At 46.0% G+C, this 15,703-nt stretch overlaps 2 protein-coding genes across 3 annotated transcripts in view; one reads left to right on the forward strand and one right to left on the reverse strand.

Annotated features, from left to right (window-relative positions):
- Positions 1-10,533, reverse strand: part of gramd1a (GRAM domain containing 1A) — a 31,088-nt gene extending 20,555 nt beyond the window's left edge. The window contains exons 1-3 of one of the 2 annotated variants that reach the window (XM_084557986.1): positions 9,971-10,097; positions 7,866-8,579; positions 870-1,116 (exon numbers count right to left, since the gene is read on the reverse strand). In XM_084557986.1, the coding sequence (XP_084414112.1) occupies positions 870-1,116; positions 7,866-8,251 (633 nt within the window). In that variant the 5' untranslated portion in view covers positions 8,252-8,579; positions 9,971-10,097. Of the gene's footprint in view, positions 1-869; positions 1,117-7,865; positions 8,580-9,970 lie in introns of both variants that reach the window. The other variant, XM_084557987.1, reaches the window with a different exon arrangement.
- Positions 10,534-11,190: 657 nt separating this feature from the next.
- On the forward strand, positions 11,191-15,689 carry LOC311496569 (sodium channel regulatory subunit beta-1; the record flags this gene model as incomplete). Its single annotated transcript, XM_084556456.1, has 5 exons — positions 11,191-11,236; positions 14,046-14,212; positions 14,775-15,009; positions 15,163-15,322; positions 15,442-15,689. 5 exons carry the CDS (start codon positions 11,191-11,193, stop codon positions 15,485-15,487), a joined length of 654 nt encoding a protein of 217 aa, XP_084412582.1. The 3' UTR covers positions 15,488-15,689.
- Between the last annotated feature and the right edge of the window lie 14 nt (positions 15,690-15,703).

Below are 15,703 nucleotides of genomic sequence, written 5' to 3' on the forward strand. Positions count from 1 at the left end.
GACAAGGACAGACTTTAGGAAGCTACAGGAGACCAACTCTAGGAGAAGACAAGGAAGACAAGGACAGACTTTAGGAAGCTACAGGAGACCAACTCTAGGAGAAGACAAGGAAGACAAGGACAGACTTTAGGAAGACACAGGAGACCAACTCTAGGAGAAGACAAGGACAGACTTTAGGACGCTACAGGAGACCAACTCTAGGAGAAGACAAGGACAGACTTTAGGAAGCTACAGGAGACCAACTCTAGGAGAAGACAAGGAAGACAAGGACAGACTTTAGGAAGCTACAGGAGACCAACTCTAGGAGAAGACAAGGAAGACAAGGACAGACTTTAGGAAGCTACAGGAGACCAACTCTAGGAGAAGACAAGGAAGACAAGGACAGACTTTAGGAAGCTACAGGAGACCAACTCTAGGAGAAGACATGGAAGACAAGGACAGACTTTAGGAAGCTACAGGAGACCAACTCTAGGAGAAGACAAGGACAGACTTTAGGACGCTACAGGAGACCAACTCTAGGAGAAGACAAGGACAGACTTTAGGACGCCACAGGAGACCAACTCTAGGAGAAGACAAGGACAGACTTTAGGACGCTACAGGAGACCAACTCTAGGAGAAGACAAGGACAGACTTTAGGAAGACACAGGAGACCAACTCTAGGAGAAGACAAGGACAGACTTTAGGACGCTACAGGAGACCAACTCTAGGAGAAGACAAGGACAGACTTTAGGACGCTACAGTGGAGGAAGTTTAAGACCAGGATCAGCTGATACTGAACAGGTTGGTGCTGGGACGTCTCTGGGACGTCTCTGGGACGTCTCTACGTGGCTGCGGTGTAAACAGGAAGTGAGTCTCTAGAGTGGCGTTACCTTTGCATTGCGGCTGAAGTGGCGAGAAGCTAGTGGGTAGGCGGATGTGAGGGAGGAGGCTGAGGGTATGGAGGGCAGTGGGCTGTCTGAACCTCCTCCTCCTCCTCCTCCTCCTCCTCCTCCTCCTCCTCCACTGCCGCTCTTCTCTCCTCCCCCCTCACCCTCGCTGGCCCTGCCGCCGCCCAGGACCCTCCGTCGTAGGGAGGGGGAGCTGCCGGGGGTGCTTCGTGGAGAGTTACTGGCCGTACTGGAGAGACAGAGAGACAGAGAGACGGAGACGGAGACGGAGAGACGGAGACGGAGTCAGCTCAGGGAAGAACAGAGGAAACTCTTTCATTATTTATTCGCTTTAATGTGAAGAAAAGCTGCGGGCGTTTCCTATTTGATAACTGCACGCCGCGGTCTCTGAAGACCAAAGACAAGGCCGTGTGAGGACAGCCAGACAGACAATTTAGTCAAGGACATTAAGACGTTGTCCAATCAGGAAGCGGAAAATACCACCAGGTCATAAAATGAGAGGTGAGCAACAGATAAGAGACAATCGTCGAGTCCTGAGGACAAAAATACAACATTAGACAGAAACAGGAAGAGATAAGAGTCAGTCAATTAATTTATCAGTCAGCTGACGGAGACGTGATCAACGGCAGCTGAAACAAACCAACTGTCTCCCATGAGACGATTCGCTGACGTCCAAAAGACAAAATGAGACATTTACACCACTCACATGCCAGTTTATTAGGTACGCTGGTGAACACATTCTAACACGACAGTCTTGCCCTAAATCGATTTGTGCCGACACATGTTTCTATCAGAATGTATTCACTAGTGTACCTAATGAACTGGCAAAGTCAATGTGTCTATGTGTATAATTAATAAACTTTATGGCACATTTATTTATCAGACGTAAACAAGGAGAAAGAAAAGACGCTTGACAATTAAAACCTTTCAACAGCTGATGTGATTTCTGAGATTTATCAAATAACTCCTCATCAAACTATGACCTGCTCCTCATTCAACTGCCAAAACATTAGGTACACCTGTGCATACATGCTAATATTTGTGCACCAAATCATCGCTCCATGATTTACTCTGATGTTGAAACAGCGACGGTCATTTAAAGACTTGTTTCTGTTATACAGCCTAGCAGACTGACTTAATATGGGGTGGCCAAAATAATGTGAACACAGCTACAGCTCAATACACAAACCACAGTCTCCAAAATGAGTTGAATCAGCAGCTCTCCCAGTTATCTGACGTTCAGTGAACCTGATGTACCTGTTGAGGCTCAGCATCCAGGTGAGTCTATAAGAGTCAAATCTCATTTTCCCTTTTTTTTTTAAATAAATCACAATTTCCAGCTCACATCCCTAAAAATGTTATCAGTTTAACTTCATGTGTTATTGGTGACTACTCTGTCACGGTGGCTCAGTTTAAAACACGGTGGGTATAAAACCTTTAAACTAGGGACGTCCCGATCAGCACCAGGGCCGATCCAGGAATGTTTTTAAATGATCGCATCGGTATCAGGCTTCAGCCAAGTCCGATCTCTTCTCGTTATTTATTTTAGCTCCGCCATAAACCAAAACCACGTCCCTGTAACGTCAGAGCTGCTTCTTCTTCTTCTTCTGTTTAAACTGCGGTTGGCCAGCGTCAAAGCTGCCAGAAGATCTGCTCTTTACTCTGGAAAATAAGCAGTTTATAAATCAAATAAAACCATCTAAACAGAATCATGGAGTCCACTCAGTCAAAGGCTGCACCCAAACAACAAACACTGAACGTTTGGAAGACAAGGACAGACTTTGGGACGCTACAGGAGACCAACTCTAGGACATTTAGGACCAGACTGGGGCTTCTATTAAAAGATCGAGACAAGTTCATTCATCAAATCTTAAAAGCTGCAGAATAGAATATGTGTTGTGCAGAATTTGCAACGACTACACCTTAATATTATTATTATTATTATTATTATTAAACAGTAAGACAATCCCCAGGACATAATGAGGTCCACGGCGGCGACGCTGACCAGAGGCATTATGACAGGCTGGCATTAGGCTATCTTTAGGTACAGACTAGTAGTTGATGTAAATCTGTGTCAGCGTGTGTTTACAACCTCAATCTGCTCCCTCTCCATCCCTGTCACAGTACAGGACCACCAGCTAAATGTGCAGCTAGCGCATCCAGACCAGAACCAGAACCAGAACCCAGAGACAGACAGACAGAGGGACGGAGCCCAGGCCTGTGGAGGTGGAGCACCGACGGCACAAACGTAAACAAATCCGGTTTAGGCTGTATCCACTAACCCCGTCCCACCGCGCTGCTACCGGCGGGACGCAGCTCATCACAAACCGAACGGACACGTCGCGGCTCGGTTCCGAGGTCACACTTACTCGAACATGTTTCAGATATCCAGCTGATAATAATCCTGAGAACGGTTCTCCGTTGTGTGAGTATGGGATGGGGGGGGGGGGGTGAAGCCAGACGGACGCTACAAGGATATAGGGAGGGAGGGGGGGAGGTTTAGGAGGGGGGGGTGTTCGTCCGCTCCTCTGCCGCCTTCGCTTCGCTTAGCTCCGGGCTAAGAACGATGCGCCCATCGTGCAGCGTCCTGGTCCCCGCTCAGATGTCCGCTAATGTCCCATCGTGTCCAGCGTCTCTGGTTCCGGACACGCGGCTACTCCCTGGACCGATAGCAGGGGCCGTTAACGGGGGCAGCCGTCCCTGCGTCCATCCGTAATCCCTTAGCATAGAGACAGGGAGGGAGGGAGGGAGGAGGAGGAGGAGGAGGGAGGGAGGAGGGAGGGGGGAGGCTCCATGTGTTGAGGGTTTTTTTTAAACAGGGAGGTGGCGCAGAACTGGAGGCATCGATAAGATGATAAGACAAACTGAGGGTTTATCTGAATACAGACACATGTTTACTATGATTAATCTACAGGAGCTGCAGCTTTCTATTTATTATTATTATTATTATTATTATTATTATTGTTGTTGTTATAGTCTAGTCTCCTGCATCCTGTAGCACTGCCAACATTTCCATTAATTTAATAAATTGTGCCAAAGAGTTTTAAAATAATCTGCAGAATAAAAGACGCGTCCATGTCCACCTGAGCCAGAGCCCACCCAATCCCCTTTAACCCTCAATCTCTCCCGTCCATCCCGTCTGGATTAAGAGTCCACATCATAATCCAGGCTGGGACGAGCCCAGAGCAACGTCTCCTCGCCCGTCCTCACCCCTCCTCACCCCTCCCTCGGTGTAATCTGTCTTTCACCGACGGCGAGAGCTAGAGGAGGTCACCAGAGAGAACGTGGACGACGGCGTGAAGCATCGACACGTCTCCATCAGAGACGGACCGTCACCGTGGAGACCAGATAAAAGGACGTGATCTGATCAGCATGTGTTTACGTCAACTCATCAACGGCTGCAGAAGTTTAAAGATGAAGAAGAGCATCGCATCTACTGGAAATAGAACAGAAGAAGAAGAAGAAAGGAGATGAGGAGGAAGAGGAGAAGAAATTAAGAAAAGAGGAAGGGGAAGAAGATGAAAGAGGAGGAGGAAGAGGAAGAAGAGAGTGAGGGAAGAGGATGAGAAGAAGACAGAGGAGAAGAAAATGAAGGAAGAGAAAATGAACGAGGAGGTGGATGAGAAGAAGAATGAGGATGAGGAGGAAGACATGAAGAAGGAAGAGAGGGAGAAGACGAGGACAAGGAGGAGAATTTGAAACAGGAGGCAGAGAAGAAGAAAGAGAAGAATGTCACAATAAATGAAGAAGAAGAAGAAGAAGTAGTAATGTTTAGAGTCCTGAACGTCTGGAGAAGAAGAACGTCTCCAACGTTGCTCTCGTGATTCCAGCTCAGTTCATCTCTTGTAGTTTTTCTGTCTCTGTTGTAGTTTTATATTATTTCAGTCGTAATAAAGTAGAATCAGATTAAATCTCTTTAAAGACATTTAATCATCCAGCATCTTTTAAACTACAGCTTATTCTGATTTACTTTTCTTTTCATTAATCCTGAAGGACGTGTCTGTCCCGCAGTAAACCAAGCAAAAATGAAAATACACCTTCAGAAAAAGCAAAATAATAAAATATTCAAGCTGTAAAACACTGGAACCTGTTGCAGATGTTTGTCTATTTATATATTATGTTATTTAAATTAGAGTTTTCTTCATTTATAAGTCAGTAAATAAAGAGGACAAGGGGCCCAGCTGTTCACATGGAGCCCAGGGGAGAGTCACCCTCTGTGGGTCACTGCAGTGGTGCACAAGAGGGGCCTCCTCTGATTGGCCGCACATGACATCATCAGACGGAGGGGCTGCTCCCATTGGCCGACAATGAGGTAACGAGTGAAGAGGAAGGATAAACGGCTGCAGAAGCCACGCCCCCAGCTCCCGGTCTGCTCATCCTGGCTGCAGAGTTTCTGTGTTTACTCTTTACGTTTAACCTCGCTGCTCCAGAGACAGCGTCCGTCCTCCAGAGACAGCGTCCGTCCTCCAGAGACGCTGTCCGTCCTTCAGAGACGCTGTCCGTCCTTCAGAGACGCCGTCCGTCCTTCAGAGACGCCAGTAGACTACTGATAACCTCATCTAAGAAGCTGGTTTTTATTTGACACTCAAGTCCTTCAATCTCACTGCTTTAGTATTATTATTATCTGACGTCATAAATCAACTTGAGGATTTTAACGGGCTTTAGCCATTAGCTAATTAGCTCCATAGTGGCTTTCACACCTCGACACTTTTACTTATTTAGCAGATTTTGATTAAAAAAAAATAAAACATAAGATGCAGCACATTTAAATCTGCTGCCACGCGTCATCCATCATGAGCTCAGTTCGTCTGACGGGTTTCAGATTTTCTACACAGATTTTCCTACGACGCAGGAGGAGAAGGATGTAAAGAATGAAGGGAAGGAAGTAGAGGAGGAGGAGGAGGAGGAGGAGGAGGAGGAGGATGGTCGGTTGTGCCCTATTCAGACGGGACCGGTTTAACGAGAGAACATTTAGTAATTAGTAATAATGTCAGAGATCGTCTGTGATTTTAATCCTGTGCTGAATCAGTCACGTCTGTAATTTATTAAGTAAAGATTAAACCGTAAATCACCACATTTCTCCTGTGATAAAACTACTGCAGAGGGAAGTTTAATGACTTTAAAGAGCTTTGATTTGACTCGGTGCCTTTTTTTCACCCCAGAATGATGAAGACTGTGGTGTAAATCAAAGTCTGGACAGATGTTTGGGTGAAAAGTCAAGATGTCGCTGCGTGCACACACAAAAACATAAGTTATTACACAAGATGTTAAAGATGTCAGGGCTTGTGTTGAGATAATCCAGCGGTGGTAGAGGGATTAAATGTTTAATATTACAGGCAGGAAGTAGCAGAGATGTCACTAAGATCACTGACAAACTCTGCAATTATTTAAAATTATGAGGGTCCCCGGGAAAAAAGGGTTTAAGGAGTCACTAACTTCATCCTTCATCAACCTCAGCCCAGTCTGACCTTTCTAAGTTATTTATTTTAGGTCCGTCATAAACAAAAAAACTTCTTATTTTTCTGTTTAAATGGCAGTTAGCTGGTAGTAGAGGAACCAGAGTCCTGTGAGTAAACATGTCTGCAGTTTGGAAGAACTTTACTCTGGAAAATAAAGTCAGACAGAACTGTGTGATGTGGATGTTTGAGGTGAGGTGGTAGTAGTTGATGATCTAAACAGAATCCATGGAGTCCACTCAGCCAAAGGCTGCACCCAAACAACAACAACAAACACTGAACGTTTACAAGAAGAGAAAAGTTTCCTGGAGACAGCGTCAAGGAGAAACATCTTCCAGAGAGGGTTAGGGAGTTTATGGCAGCGTTGGATGACCAGAACATTTCTGGAGTAGAGAACACAAGGTACCAGCTACCCTCTCCACACTACATTAACTTTGACTGAAAGATTTATTGGACTGAATCCAGTCCACTCTAGGAGAAGACAAGGAAGACAAGGACAGACTTTAGGAAGCTACAGGAGACCAACTCTAGGAGAAGACAAGGAAGACAAGGACAGACTTTAGGAAGCTACAGGAGACCAACTCTAGGAGAAGACAAGGAAGACAAGGACAGACTTTAGGAAGCTACAGGAGACCAACTCTAGGAGAAGACAAGGAAGACAAGGACAGACTTTAGGAAGCTACAGGAGACCAACTCTAGGAGAAGACAAGGAAGACAAGGACAGACTTTAGGAAGACACAGGAGACCAACTCTAGGAGAAGACAAGGAAGACAAGGACAGACTTTAGGAAGCTACAGGAGACCAACTCTAGGAGAAGACAAGGGAGACAAGGACAGACTTTAGGAAGACACAGGAGACCAACTCTAGGAGAAGACAAGGAAGACAAGGACAGACTTTAGGAAGACACAGGAGACCAACTCTAGGAGAAGACAAGGAAGACAAGGACAGACTTTAGGAAGCTACAGGAGACCAACTCTAGGAGAAGACAAGGAAGACAAGGACAGACTTTAGGAAGACACAGGAGACCAACTCTAGGAGAAGACAAGGAAGACAAGGACAGACTTTAGGAAGCTACAGGAGACCAACTCTAGGAGAAGACAAGGAAGACAAGGACAGACTTTAGGAAGCTACAGGAGACTAACTCTAGGAGAAGACAAGGAAGACAAGGACAGACTTTAGGAAGACACAGGAGACCAACTCTAGGAGAAGACAAGGAAGACAAGGACAGACTTTAGGAAGACACAGGAGACCAACTCTAGGAGAAGACAAGGAAGACAAGGACAGACTTTAGGACGCTACAGGAGACCAACTCTAGGAGAAGACAAGGACAGACTTTAGGAAGACACAGGAGACCAGCTCTAGGACGTTTAGGACTTGGATCGTAAGAACACACCTTCTCTGTTCTAAGCCTCTGAACTTTACGTGCGGCTGCCGGTAAAACCAGCTCTAGTTTGTCTCATTGTCTCGTGAGGACGCAGACTAACCGGCGGCTGGTTATTTGGGACGAGTCCAGCGCACTAACCTGCAGCCGTCCCAGTCAGAGTCTCTGCTGAGGAGGCTCCTGAGGGACCAACGGGAGCGTCGGCTTGGCGAGGGGCTACGAGACCAGGAGCGAGACGGCGGCAGGAGCAGGTCCACCGAAGGGCCGTCCTGATCCCCCTCCATCTGAGCGTCCTCGGACCGGACCGGGGACGGTGAGGGGCTCCGGCGTCCATCCTCAACCACGATTTGCGGGGCTTTGCTCCGGCGGTCGTCTTCGCTGCGTCTCTTGGTTCGAGTCCTGCTGCGGTGGGACCGGCCGAGGCGTCCCGACCGCGACGGCCTGGGGCTCGGCGAGCGAGACCAGGACTCTGTGTCCGAGGACGGGGGCAGGACGGTCAGCGTCGGGACAGGGGAGGACATCGTCATCTTCTGAGCCGCCCGAGGATCAATCTTAGTCTCTCCTGGTCGAGTGGAGGGAAGCGACAGTAACGCGCTGCATCTTTAGAGCCCAGACGTTTAAAGTTTCTTCACATCAGAGAAACGCCGCTGTTTCTTCACAGCTGATCTGTTGCAGCAGGAAGTTGGTGAAGTTTCTCAATTCTCTCCTCTCAAGCCGAAACGCTTCCTGTCGTCCCGCTAATAATCTCCTCTCAACAGAACCTCTGCTCCTCTCGTTCTTCAGCTCGGCCTCTCGGTGCGATTCAAAGTGTTCAGATTCATCACAGAGACACGGACGGATGTGGACGCGGCTTTCCTGAAGAGTTAAAAGTAAAAAAAAAAAGAGACTTGGTATTTAAAACGACGGCCTGCCTGAACCTGATCAGAACTTCACTGGAATGTTTTTACTTGTGAAATATTTGTTTGAAATGTTGGAACTGATTCTGTCAGAGAGGAAACAGGAGGGGCTGATGAAGAAGAAGAGGTGGAAGATGAAGGAGGAGAAGAGGTAAGGGAAGGAGAGGGGGAACAAGGAGGCAGAGGAGGAGATGAACATAGGAGATGAAGGAGGAGGAGGAGGAGAAGGAATGGAGACAGGAGTAGGGGATGGGAGAGGGGAAGAAGGAAGTGGAAAAGGGAGGGAGGGGGAGAAAGAGGAGAGGAAGGAGGGGGAAGAGAAATGACATGTAAAGAAGAAAGGGGAGGAGAAGAGGGAGATGGGAGAGGAGGAGGAGGAGGAAGAAAGAGAACGGGGAGGATGGTGAGGAGGGAGGGGAAAGAGGAGAAGTAGGAGGAGGAACAGAGGGAAGTGGAAAATGAGGAGGGGGAAGAGGAGGTGAAGGAGGAGGAGAAGGAATGAAGACAGGAGTAGGGGAAGGAGGAAGTGGAAAAGGAGGGGGAAGAGAAATGGCACGTAAAGAAGAAAGGGGAGGAGAAGAGGGAGATTAAATGCAGACAAGAGAAGGAAGAGGAGGAGGTGAAGAAGCAGCCTCCCTCCAGTCCTGAATTGATTGCGTAGAAGAAGAAGAAGAAGAAGAAGTAGTTCTGTCTCCTTTGTTTTGATCTGAGAATGTGCTCGACTTTTGCTCTGTGAATCATTTTGATGTTTTATTTACCATCGTTCCCTTCAAGTGACTCAGAAAGTTGCCACGCAAACCTCTCCCCCTCTTTCTCTCTCTCTCTTTCACAAGATAAATATAATAAATAACTCCCAGCACTTCCAGGGGAAAGACTCCCAGCCTCACAGAGCAGCAGCAGCAGCAGCGACCAGACGAGAGACCGGGATTTAAATGCCACCACAGTCTACAGGAAACCCGCAGATGTGTCCTCAGGACGGGGGGAAGCCATTGTTTGCCTTCAAAGCCAGACAGTATTTGATGTGATCTGTTTGAACAAGAAACAATCTTGGCAGCGACTTGTTTGTCCAGAGTGATAATCCTTCACTCCTCCAGGTCCCAACACACACACACACACACACACACACACACACCTCCACAAACCTCCAGCAGCTCCTGTCTGGCCATAAACCCGAAGCCACAACACAACACAACACAACACTTAGACCCGGACACCGCACCAAACCTCCTGTTAGTGCGTTAGTTCATGTTTTTAAAGAATAAAACCAAACCGTTCAGATGACACGACACCGACAGCAGTAATGAACTTTGCAGCCGGGCTGGACGGGGGGGTAAAGTTTTGAGTTCCTACCTCCCATTGGACGAGTTTCCTCCTCCGGTCCTGTTATCTAGCTCGGCCTCGAAAACCAGCCGAGCCACGGTGCGGGGAGCAATGTTAAAATCCACTTTCTCACAGGAGGAACACATCAACATTGTTAGAGGCGCACAGAAGCATCCGCCGGCCGCCGGCTAACCGTTAGCCTGTAGCAAGCTAACGCTAACCAACCGTCCTCCTCCTCCTCCTCCGACCTCAGAAGGCCGACGACAACAACAACAACAAAAAAAAAAGATGACTATCCGACTAACAGACTTTAATTTCCAGAAGGGAAAGTTCCACTCCGACGTCTTCCATTCTCTCTATAAAAACACCCCCCGTTTAAAACACCGCTGTCGGGCTAAATGTGAAGATAACGTCCGGAGTTAGCTTAGCATTAGCATCAGCGAACTAACTTGATTTAAAGTAACGTTATTTGACGAAAAGTGAAAAGGAACGAAGTCAGTCGGATCAAACGATTCGCTGCGTACGCCGGGGGGGGTGTCGTCAGAAGTCTCGTAAAACTAAACTAAATAATCACTGCCGTGTCTTTTAATAAAACACCAACACAAACATATATCGTTTAAGGTATTATAAATGTTACGCGTAAGAATTAACAACCGCGTCTTAAAATGCACGTTTTGTCAAGACCGAACCAAATCGAACACCCCTCCAGCGAACTTTGTGGTACAGTCCGGGGAAAATAACTGTCCTGACCATAGAGTGAGGCGAGAGGATTGTTGACAATAAACAAACCGGTAGAAAACACACCAAAACTGCTTCTAAGATCACATTTAATCAGCTATAATTAAATAATTAACCGAGCAGTAGCCTGTATATATATAAAAACTGGATTTATTTACACGGTTGTGTTGTTTTATTTCGAGGAGGACCGGTTTAATTTAAAAGTCTTTGTTGTCACTTCCGCGTGCAGTCTGCAGGTTCTGAGCAGCAGCAGCAGGTGAGGGCACGCGCTTGGCTTCTCTTTCAGAGTCAGTTTGAAGGGAGCTGAGGTGAGCAAAAAGTCGTGCACAAGGAGCTTTGCGACCTCTTGTGTCCTACACGTGCAATCAGCGGTAACCTCGTGTTTGACCTGACACTAAAGACTGGAGCTGAGGCTAGTCTGACAAAGACTGGAGCTGAGACTAGTCTGACTGAAGAACCAGATCACTGCTGCAGAATCACTGTAACACGGTGTACAAGGAGAATACACAACAATGATCTCACCTCCGGACTCTGGCAGCGGCATCGCTTTACCCTCTGGTGGGCTGTAAGAGGAGATTAGATGTCATTCCTTCAGGACAAATCCAGTAAACACAGGTCACCTTGTCTGCAGCTGAAAACAAGACGAGAACAAACAATCCATAAATGTATATATGCTTTTAGATTTAGTCCAGTTGGTTATTTGGAGAAAAAAAAGCATTGATCAGCTGATTTATTGAGTGACCAAGCTCTTTGCACATTTGACGGTTTAACAGGAAGTTGTAGTTTATTCAAATGCAGGCATGCACACTTTGCATCTTACAGCCTTGACCCAGAATAACATGGAACACCAGAGCTTACAGTAAAAATGAGCAACTGGAAACATTTAGGAGGAGAAAACTGAATGAATCGTCTCGCGTGTTAATGAATTCATCTTTACCTCGCTGTCAGTCTGGACCTGGAGGCAGCATCTGTTTCTGCATCCTTTCTGATCAGTGGCAGGGCATCACTATGACTTGGCAATTTCAAATTCTTCTATAGGTGCACGAGGCGTCTTCTTCTTCTTCTTCCTCCTCCTCTTCCTCCTCCTCTTCCTCCTCTCGGCGTGTGGTACTCAGCCCCGGGACAGGAGCTGCTCCTACGCTGCAGCTTTACGGGCTGTTGTGTTGCTGTCGGCTGCTGAATCGAGAGGACTGGAAACTCGATCTGTGCTAAAAATAAAAAAACATCACCAGCAGCAGCAGCAGCATAGCGAAGGAAGGAGGTGTGTCACACAGTTTGGTCACAGTGGCACGTAAAAAACAACACAGCACACACACACACACACACACACACACACACACACACAGGGGTTATCAACATATGTCAACATTTCCTTGAAGGAATGTTTGAATTCAGATTTTCACCGTCCCTATCATTCACTGGCGAACACAAGGTCGAGAGAGACAAGGACCCTCATCAGAGCTTCATCAGGTTACATCACATGACAGCATCCATGACCTCCACGGCAGCCAAAACACGGAGACAGACATGTTTAATCATCTGACCCGAACAGCCACGACAGAAAACAGACTCATCACCTTCATCGTGTCAGAGCGACGAGGCCTTCGGTCCACGTCCGTCCGTCCGGGCGGGCGGGCGGCCTTGACCTCGCCGCCCTCGTTTTTTCTGACTGCGTCGATCAGACGTGATAAGACGAGCAGCCGCTGGTTGGTGACGTTTAGCAGATTAGCAACGACGCTTTCCCCTTCCGTTGCTTTTATAAATGGAATCAATGGAAACTCAGATTTGTACAAACTAACGGCAATGACACCAAGATAACGCTGGGTCAGAACCATGACCAGCTGTTTGTTATGTGGAAGAAAGAAAAAAAGAAGATAGTAGAAAGGAAGGAAGGAAGGAAGGAAGGAAGGAGGGAGGGAATGACCATAGAAACAAGGTGTGTCCACACCTGTACTTTTAGCTGGACGCCTGGGACCAGGTGTCCAGCTTGGACCGGACGTCTGTATCTTTAAATCAGTACCAGCCCAGATGTCCTACAGCGTCTCTGCTGAAGTGCCCTTGAGCCTCAGAGTTGGACGGTTACAGACAAAAATAAAGATGTTTCTAGTTTTCAGTCGTACTCTCTCTGTGACTTCTCTGTAACAGCTGTTTTTGTTTTCTTCCTCTCAGCTCATTTGTTTAACAAATCATGTCGGATGGTTTTAGATTTCAGACCTGCTGCTGCTGCTGCTGCACTGAAGAGGAACGAGTGAAAACAGAAATGATGACAACCAAATAATAGCTGTACAGTCTGATTATTATTATTATTATTATTATAATTATTAGTGGATAACTGAGAGGAAACATGGCTGCCGTCCTGCTCTGGACCTGGTCCTGGATCAGGTGTCGTGGTCTCAGGTTTCTCCTGGATTCACACGCTCTAATTTTAGCCGCCGCCTTAAAGTCAGACAGGACTTCAGCAGAGCTCTAAAACTTTCAGAAAGGTTTTTATGTTTTGTTTCCTGTGTCAGGTCCCGATCGTTGACGTGTTTCCAGACTGAACATGGACCTAACCAGGGCAGCAGAGGCGTGGATGTAACCTCGGCAGCGCTGGTATTTCTCTGCAGCTTCACGTTTCAGCTCCAGCGCCGGCAAACAGCTGCTCCAGCAGAAATGAAATGTTTGGTTTTAGTCTTCAGTCTTTTTGGTAAGACTCCTCTTGTTTCCCTCTAGTCCCTGTTCATCAGACTCTAAAGGAACACGTGGGAATATTTCTGAGAGTCCTATGAAGTGTTTAAAACCAGAAAAAGATTAAGAAAATAAAAGGAAAAGAAGTAAAACATTTTATTTATGCAATATTGAAAATATTTTAAATAATTAGAGGCAAAAGAAAAATGAAAATAGCAAAAAAAAAGGGGTAAAAATTAAAAATATATAAATAAAAATACATTTAAAATAGTTACAGAACAAAACAGGGAAAATAATTTATGTGTAATAAATAAATAAATATTTAAAAATATATAGATTTTAGTTTCTACTAATCTACAGTATATAACATATAAATAAACACATTTTATTTATTTAATTATTCCTGTTGTTATTTTTAATTTTAGACGTATTTCTTTACATTTTATTTCTTATTCTTTTACAGATGTTTGTTTGTGCTGCTCCTCTGACTCCATGTTCTTAAGAGTCTGATCATTTAACACGGATTCACACTTTAAATTTAAAGTCCTCTCTTTTATTCTTATTTCTCTTCGTCGTCGTCTCTGTCTTCTCCTCCATCATCATCATCTCCTTTCTTCTTCTTCTTCTTCTTCTTCTTCTTCTTCATCTTCTTCTCTTTCCTCCTCCTCCTCCTCCTCCTCCTCCTCCTCCTCCCCTGCAGTGTCCCAGTGCAGCGCCGGCTGTTCGGAGGTGGACTCTCTGACCGAAGCCGTGGCAGGAGAAGGTTTCCTTCTGGGCTGCATCTCCTGTAAAATGAGAGAGGAGGTCCCAGCCCAAGCCAGCGTGGACTGGCACTTCAGACCGGAGGGAGAGGAGGACTTCAGACATGTGAGTCCATGGTCCAGGAACATCTGATCCTCCTCCTCCTCTTCTTCATCACTCAGTCTCCTCCTGATGTTGACATGAACTCTGTTCTCACATCTTGTTTTCAATCTTCTCCTCTTGGTTTTTCTTCTTCTTCTTCATGTTCTTTATTCTTTTTTATCTTCTTCTTCTGCTGCTGCCATGTCTTGAATCTTATAAATAATTAGTTTAATTAAATCATAAATATTGGCAAATAATACTTAACCTTGCCACACATACAGCTGCTGTAACATGTTTTATCCACAACCTTCCAGCGTAATGTACGAAGTAAAATCTAACTATAGGTTGATTCAGTCAATATTCATGTAGAAATATCAGCAACAACTTATATTATTTTCTAAATGAGCATTTTCTAATAATATTTACAACAAAAAAAAACAAACAAACTAGAAAGTCCATGAAGGCGGCCATTTTGGAAATGGCTGCCAAAAGCTAGTGGCTGCAGAGCCTTGATAAATCCACCAGGGGACAGACAAACTTTTTTTTTTTGTTTTTATTTCTGTCCCACATTTCTTTCATCTCTCAGATTTTCCACTACGACCACCCCACTGCTGAGATCCTCCACGAGGATTTCAGCGGCCGCCTCGAGTGGCACGGGACGCTGAACAGGGACATTCAGACCGGCGCCGTCTACCTTCACAACGTCACCTTCAACGACACGGGGACGTACCGCTGCACCTTCCACCGCACGCTCTTCCTGTCGCTGTCCAATGAAGAGGTCACCGTGGAGAAGGAGGTGGAGCTCTCTGTGGTGGCTGTAGGTGAGGAGGCCATCCGGACTCTGGTCAAAGTCTTTCATTTAAAACGTCCTGGACTTATAAAACACCAAGAGACCATTGGTTTAATCTGTAAAAACACACGTTCTCCCTTATAAACTTAACTGAAATTAAGTTACATTGGTTTCTGTTTTCCAGCCAATCGGGAGCTGACGTCCGTGATCGCAGAGATAATGATGTATGTGCTGATCGTGCTCCTGCAGCTGTGGCTCATTCTGGTTCTGATCTACTGTTACAAGAAGACGTGGGACGAACACGAGGGTCGGGAGGCTCGCAAAGCTCGTAAGGCTCAGGAAGCGTAAGTCATTTTCTTTGTCTCTTTTCTTTTTTGCTTTAACCGACCCACTGGACTCAGAGGTCTTTGGCATATGTGAGAGTTTGGTTTGATGTTGTTTCTCTTCCTTTCTGTGTTTCCAGACTGTTGAAGTCAACAGACAACTGTGACGGCGTCCAGCTCGAGTAGCAGCAGCTTTCAAGTCCTCAGTGACGTCTGATTTAAGAAAACGTGACGAGGCCTTTGTCCTTTGCGTGTTTTGTGATTTTATAAGAGATTCCTTTTTAATGCCTTGACCGTGAATAGGAGTCTAATGTACTACATCGACTATAAAGCTATAAAAGTACCTGCTTTTACTGATTTTACTTACTCTACTTTTTTTAAAAAAACGTTTTAGGGCCAAAT

Source organism: Chelon labrosus (genome assembly GCF_963514085.1).
Source record: "Chelon labrosus genome assembly, chromosome: 12".
Lineage (NCBI taxonomy): Eukaryota > Metazoa > Chordata > Actinopteri > Mugiliformes > Mugilidae > Chelon > Chelon labrosus.